At 37.6% G+C, this 7,157-nt stretch overlaps 1 protein-coding gene across 1 annotated transcript; it reads left to right on the plus strand.

Annotated features, from left to right (window-relative positions):
• Positions 1 to 5,051: 5,051 nt before the first annotated feature.
• LOC108377678 (mitochondrial amidoxime-reducing component 1-like) lies at positions 5,052 to 6,461 on the plus strand. Its single transcript, XM_017633945.1, has 4 exons — positions 5,052 to 5,202; positions 5,269 to 5,876; positions 5,957 to 6,243; positions 6,315 to 6,461. The coding sequence occupies exons 1-4, from the start codon at positions 5,196 to 5,198 to the stop codon at positions 6,424 to 6,426; spliced, it is 1,014 nt and encodes a 337-aa protein (XP_017489434.1). The 5' UTR covers positions 5,052 to 5,195; the 3' UTR covers positions 6,427 to 6,461.
• Positions 6,462 to 7,157: the final 696 nt, after the last annotated feature.

The raw sequence follows: 7,157 nt of genomic DNA on the forward strand, positions 1-7,157 counted from the left end.
AGTCGAATGTTTGAAATTTTACTAAGTCAACAATTTAAAAACGATTTTTAATTAAACCTAACGGCCACACCTTCTACCGTAATGTGCTAGATTTTCTTTCATACCATTAGAATGCAACTGACTAAATTGAAAATTACTCATACGACATGTGGTACACACATTCCGGGTACTTTGGCTGCGACATCGGTTTATCTGCACTGCATTTGTCACTTTTCAATGTTAGAAACGCCAGCTGATGTGCCATAAAAGCGCAACTATGGCTATAATGACAAAAGCAACAGCAACAACAGAACTACAACTGCAACCAAAAGGGCCGGGCCCATTATCAACTCCAACACAAACATAATCGCCAATGCCATCAACAGCATCTATACATACATACATATTGCTGCCGATAGAATGTTGGTTGTTATCTCGTTGACATGAACACGATGCACTAACAAGGTTCGCAATCCACATCCATACATAAGTCTTCGGTTGATTGCCAGCAACCAGCAGTCCATCAACTCAATGCAGATATGAACACTTTTCCGGTCAGTCAGACGCATTTCCGTTTCGCATTGTAACCGCAATCGGTGCATTGCTGGCATCAGCACATATTGTTCGTATTTTTGCTTTTTGTTATTGTTGTTTTCGTAGGCAGCAGATGCTGTGGAAGCAAATTTTAATGTCACTTTAATATGAAACGGAAATAGCATGAAGTTGTTCTACCCACACAAACCGTAGTGGATAAGGGATTGTGGCGAAAGCGAGCCCCTGCGTGGAAACAGCCAGCAGCGTGATGCATGCACATACATACATACAATCAGTGTGGGCGAAGAAGAGTTTGGATGTATGTTGGTGCAAAAAAGCATATATGTAAGTAAGTACACAATGTTCGTTTGATTACGTGACCATCATTTCAACACAATCGGCTGTCAGTCGAAGACACACCTCCATGCATATATTCGAATGCTGGCTGGCGGCATTTATGTACCCCTGCGCCTTATTTTCTAGCTCCTTTCTGCACCATCCTCATCCATACGCTTGAGTCGATTTGTATTGTGCGGCAATATCCGGCGCATCGGCGCTCATCAATTCATTTCACGGAAATGCAGCAGACCATCATCAATGCAGCTGGTTGGTTGTTTGCCGTTTTGTCGCTATGCCGCTAGTGCCGCTGTTTGTTGCCAGGAAGCGAAAGTTTATTGTTTGCACCCCACATATTTTCATGTTTACTGTCCAGTGTTTGCAATTTGCTCTCGCCGGTTTTCAATTTCCAATAAAATAGACCGACTCCACATTTTTTTTTAATGGTTTTTTCTTATTCGTTTTAGCTTTTGGCTGGGAGCGGAGCTGCCTCATGCTTGTTTAACTTGTTTTTTTTTTTTTATAAAACAAACTGTCTTCTCAGCAAAAATCATAAAAGCAAGGTTTTTCGGTATTTTGCGGAATTGAATTTACCATTTAGTAAAAGTCTTTTTCCAACCGTCTCCTTTTTCCTTGTAACATAAATAACAGACAATTCGTTTTTGTCTGCTTTTGTTCGTATCTGTTAAGTATTTTTTTTTGCGTTGGCCACGTCTCATCATTTCCCTGGCACTGAAAATATTTAATCTCTTTCACGTCATTTCGCTTAAAATAACACCCCTGCAAGCCAAAGTTCCCGAAATCTTAAGGAAATCGTTAGGAGTATCTGATTTCTATAACGATTTTTTTCCGAATTTTCAAAGAAAATTATATGAAGCGGTTGACACGAACTCGTAAAGAAATTTCTGTACGAAAAATTAGGAAAATTCTGGAAAAATTCTGAAAGATAGCAGCATTATTTTCGTTGCTTCACAGATTTTCTTCCGAAATGTCGTAAAAGAATGGAAGTGTGCGTAATTTATTTAATTTTAGAATATTCGGCAAAAAATCGAATTAATTCTTGTCAATGTTATTGTGGCTTGTTAACATTTTATTTTTAATATTTTTATTGAGCTTTGTACCACGATTGTTTATTAGGAAAAATTGAAAAAGCAACAAAGTCTAAGCGGTAGAAGTTATAGCACTATTTCGGAGATCACCACATCTCCTCATCAGACTTCTTTTTCTAGACTTCAGCAGGGATCGAACCTGCGAATTCGATGTTCAAAGTCAGAAGCGTTAACCACTGAGCTATGTACATCCCGTAAACTCTTGTTGCTAATTCATTTTCCTTATTCTTAACGAATTCTTTAAAATTTCTTTACAATGCAGAATACTCTGAAAAAATGGTTTGCAGGGACATGATCTTTTTCTTTTATAACGAAAATGTATTTTACTTTGAGAATCTTCACTCTCTTTAATTTTTTGTTTCATACATCCAGAGTTGAGCATTATTAAAATAAATCGATATTTAGATATATAATTCTTCGAATGAAATTGTACCTGCAATATAATTATTCGCAATTAGTTTTAGCGAATTATCGTGGTGGAAGCTTGATCGATATTTATCCAATTTTAAATCCGCGCACTGCCGAAAGGCATAAAGCATATGAGTAAATAAAATTCCATAAATTTTCTGTTGCAAGTAATTTTTTATGGGAAAATTCTACGAATCAGATGTTGATAAACATAGTTTACCCGAGTAACAAAAGAAAGCTGAAAAGGACGTCCACAGTTGATGAAATTACTGAGTACCAACTAGCAGTTTACCAAGTACGTACTAGCAGGTGTGAAGACTCTTAATATTTTTATCCGGTGCGGGGAAATTAATTGAACAATTTACCTCTATTTTGAATGCAAAATTTTTTTGACTGAGCAGCTGATTTAAATAAGAGGGGAAATCAATTTAATCGGGAAATCTATGTATATAAAAATCAAATGTATTTCGCATGACCACAATGCCTGACCAAACGAATGTAAATCGCATTGAGTAATTGTTATTTTCTTTTTAATTTTTGGGAAAGGGTAAAATTTTTTGTGAAAATTTTGAAAAATTTTTGAAGTTTTTAATTTAAATTTGTATAAGTTTCGTTATAGATTGTCCTACCTACATACATACCTATATACATAAAATGGTAGCTATTTTTGTTCTTCGGACTAAACTCAAAAAGCACTGGATAGAGTTCAGTCAAATTATCGGAAGTTATACCTTTCACATATGGTCCTATTACCTATGGACTAACCACTATAAAACTCGCTTGATAGCTCTGAATTTGAGTCATTTACAACTATATTTATTTATTCGCCAATTTCGTTCAAATTCGCAATGTGAGCCACCGGTATGATGAACTCGTTTGCGGAAAATTGACCTACTGTATGGTCGAGATATTTATAAAATTCTATTTTTTAAACAACCTGGCTGAAATTCACAATGCGTATTTATTTCATGATGAGCAATCGTTTTGAAGAAAAGTGACCCAAGAATGGCGCTGCAGCCGTAACACATAGAAACCCCATGTGTTTGATATACGAATTTAGTTTTCGGATGGCTAAATGAAATTGTGTAAGCGCACCTTTGTATGACGCCCTCATACACCCTTAATGCGATCTTGCATTTACCTGCGATTAACGAAATTGATCGGAGCGGCCGTTATTGCAGCAGTAAGACTCAAAGAATCCAGTTCATAAATATTAAGACGAATTGTAAAAGTGGTGAATGGACAAGGAAAGATTCGACCACATCCGTCCAAGAAGGAACACGGTAGGCTTCATTTAAACGATATTCAAGATATCACATCACTCATTTAGCCGATGTACGGGAAAACTCTTCGCCCTGTTGGGAAGCGAGGATTCTTGGCCCTATTATAACAGAAAACTCTCACCTGTGATCTTAGGTTTCCTTATAAGGACTTTTATTAGCTTACGCATCGTACCTATGTTGTAGTTGCAAGAGCAAAGAAGATTATGCACGCTTGGTAGAGATTTCACAGGTGGAAATAAGATGATCGGCAAAGCCTATGTATGAGGAGGATTCTGCTCTTTGGTCGTTCAAATTTTTTCACTTTACATACCGTAGTACCGAGTAGGTCAACTAATCTGCTTGCTATTGGATGTATTAGAAATGGCATCAAATATTCCTCCTGCCAAATGGTGTTTTAAAGCAAATTAACATCATCAACTCAAATCTGCTGCACATCAAACGGGTTTATCCTTGGTGGGTCACTTGGGTCTAGCGAAAACTGTTGTTGGTTTTTATGCCTTTCATTAACATGAATTGGTAGTATACCTTTGGTCTGATATTTGTAAGTAGCAGAAGAAGAGATGGACCTATTTACTTATCGACCATACAAGGCCTACTGTGAAAATCATTTACACCGGTGCTTCCATATACCATATTATCTTCCATACCACTAATTGTTCAGATATAAGTTTTTCAATATAAACCTGTCGACTGTCCCTACTTGTCTTATATTAAGGCTGTTCAGGATCTTGTGCATATGGTCGGAGATTGATATTAGCCGTATTTATAACTTCGGCGTTGGCTAGCGCCTTTTTATCAATTGGATTGGTTAGTGGTTACCATACTTTTACTTTTATAAATGTCTTATAAGTATCCCCATGGCAACCCAACCTTATTAAGAGTGCTGGCGCAATTGTCGAAACTCACAAAGTCGTGTTAGTTTTGAACCAGAATTTTGTTATTTTTAATGATTTCCATGCATTGGTTGTATGTACATAACTTACAAAACGTACTTGCCTAGAAACAGTTTTTTCTGTTATCTGATAAATTTAAAAATTTGAGTTAATGCACTTTTCACTCACGAACTCGTGCGATATGCATACAGATGTTTATATTACCAACCGGCAGCTGGTGTTCGTGGTTCAATGGCTCGTTGCTTCGCTCTCTTAGCTTCCACTCTCAAGTTGAATTTAATATTTTGTTTCTGTAGCCGGCAAGACCGGTATTCGGTGTACTTGGACGCATAACATCCAGCGCTTTTCTACACATACAGATATCTTTAAATTTAAGGCATGCAAGGAGAGAAGTAGGTTACACGACACATATGTACGTAAGTTTGCTCAATTGCGAAACTTTACAATTGGCGTATTTGCTCTGCACTCTTTGCATTCCAGTTTTGCCACTTAACAACCATCGGTACTCACAAATTTTCATTATTTTATATGTGCTCTTGATAACAGCTTATGACTTTTGCTGAATGCTATTTAGTCTGCACATAAACGCCGTTGCGAATGAGTTCAACTTAGCAAAGTGAAAGAATAAAAACAACATCAACACCTATCGCCAAATGTCAAGTAAGTACACCTATCCTATTTAGTAATATTTATGTATAATAAGCACTTATGTACATATGTATGTAGGAGCATCCAGCACACTTACCTACAGTGTTGCCATCGGTGTGGGTGTAACACTCGCATCTGGCCTGGGTTACTACTGGTATTACCTGCAATGGAAGAAACGCAACGCAGTGCCTGAAAAATGGCGTCGTATTGGCACTTTGGACCAAATCAATTTATACCCCATTAAGTCGTGTGCACCGTTAACACTAGATGCCAGCGCAGCGTTTGCGTGCGATATGCTCGGCTTGATGCTTAATGGCTGCCGCGATCGCGCACTAATGGTGATCAACGATTCAAATGAAATGATCACCGCGCGCGTTTATCCACGCATGGTATTGATTGCTACAAAGTTGGTTGGATTACAGCGATTGCAATTGAGCGCACCTGGCATGGAGCCGATCGAGTTGGATTTGGGCGCTTTGAAGGCAGAGGGTGAGCAAATAAAAACCATGGTTTGGAGCACCACCGTATACGTGCGACCAGTCGGAGCTAAATATGACAAATGGTTATCCAATTATCTACTGAATAAGGGTAGTGGTATGCGACTGGCCCACTATCCATTGGAGAAACCCGTGAAGGCGATCAATTCACGCATGTTGCGTCAGCCATTCATTTTAAAGGAGGATCGTGTGAGTTGAAAACCCTCAATTTTTATTATTTAATAATTATTTTTGGTTTTATTTTTTTTGTGACATGTTTACTCCCAAAGGGAACTTTTAATGACGCCACCAGCTACATGCTTATGAATTTGGCCTCGATTAAAGAACTAAACACACGCATACCCCGTTCGGTAGATCCATTGCAGTTTCGTGGAAGCTTCCACCTGAAAATGGACACCGACGAGCCATATGCCGAAGATCACTGGCAGTGGGTGAAGATTGGCGACGAGGTGATTTTCCGTGTAGTGGCACCCTGCACTCGCTGTATATTCCCGAATATAAATGTGGTGACAGCAGAGCGGGACCCCGATGGCGAACCGTTAAATACATTGAAGAAGTGAGTTGAAAATATACTCACAAAATGCATTAGATATATGTACGTAAACATTTCTTTGTACATCTATTTAGGTATCGCTTGTTTGAAGGTTATAAATCGCCGGCACTTGGTATTCATCTGGGTTTACGCTTTGCAGGCACCATCAAGACGAACGCAGTTGTGTATGTAGAGGATAAGTCGTAAAATAAAGAAGAAGAGTTATCTTAAATCATTTTTAATCATTCTTATATCATTGCATACGAAATTAGTTACTTACTTATTTGAATCAGCGTTTAATCATTATTTTACGATTTTTATTTTTTCGCTCAAAAAGAATAATTATTGTTTGGTCATATTTTTTCGCTCAGCGATATAATAACGATTATTTATAAATCTTAAAAGGCGATACCGACGCAACCAACTGAAACTTTATAAAACTTAAATATTAAATATTTTATTTTATTCTTTATTGGCTAATCTCGAAACATATAAATCTTTAAAAATTATAAAAGAATGTATAAAGAAAAATATCTGGTTGCGATCGACAGTTTTTTTTTGCGGTAAACAGAACATGTTGATTTTGTTAATTAAAATTGAAAAATAGTGACTATTTTGCGGTCCTGGTACATATCAAGCATTGTTTTACTTGGCTGAGTTCAACATAGAACCGCAGACGCGTTACATCTTCCTGCTAACTGGTGCCAATAAAAACATCACGTGAAGCCAACAGCCTCATCATGTATCTCGAAACGAGCGTTCGTCTTGTCTACCACACGAATCGTTCGTCACTTGGTACTTTGTAATTCGTTTTCGTCTGGCAACACGAAAACAGCTGATCGTTACGTTGCTTTCGTCTAGTTTGGAATTTTAAAAACAAACGAAAGGTTATAAGCAGGGATAGGATTTTAAGGCATTTGCCTATTTTGTCTGCTTCG

The sequence above is a fragment of the Rhagoletis zephyria genome, unplaced genomic scaffold, assembly GCF_001687245.7.
Source record: "Rhagoletis zephyria isolate East Lansing unplaced genomic scaffold, Rhagoletis_zephyria_1.1 Rzeph_scaffold_12514, whole genome shotgun sequence".
NCBI lineage: Eukaryota > Metazoa > Arthropoda > Insecta > Diptera > Tephritidae > Rhagoletis > Rhagoletis zephyria.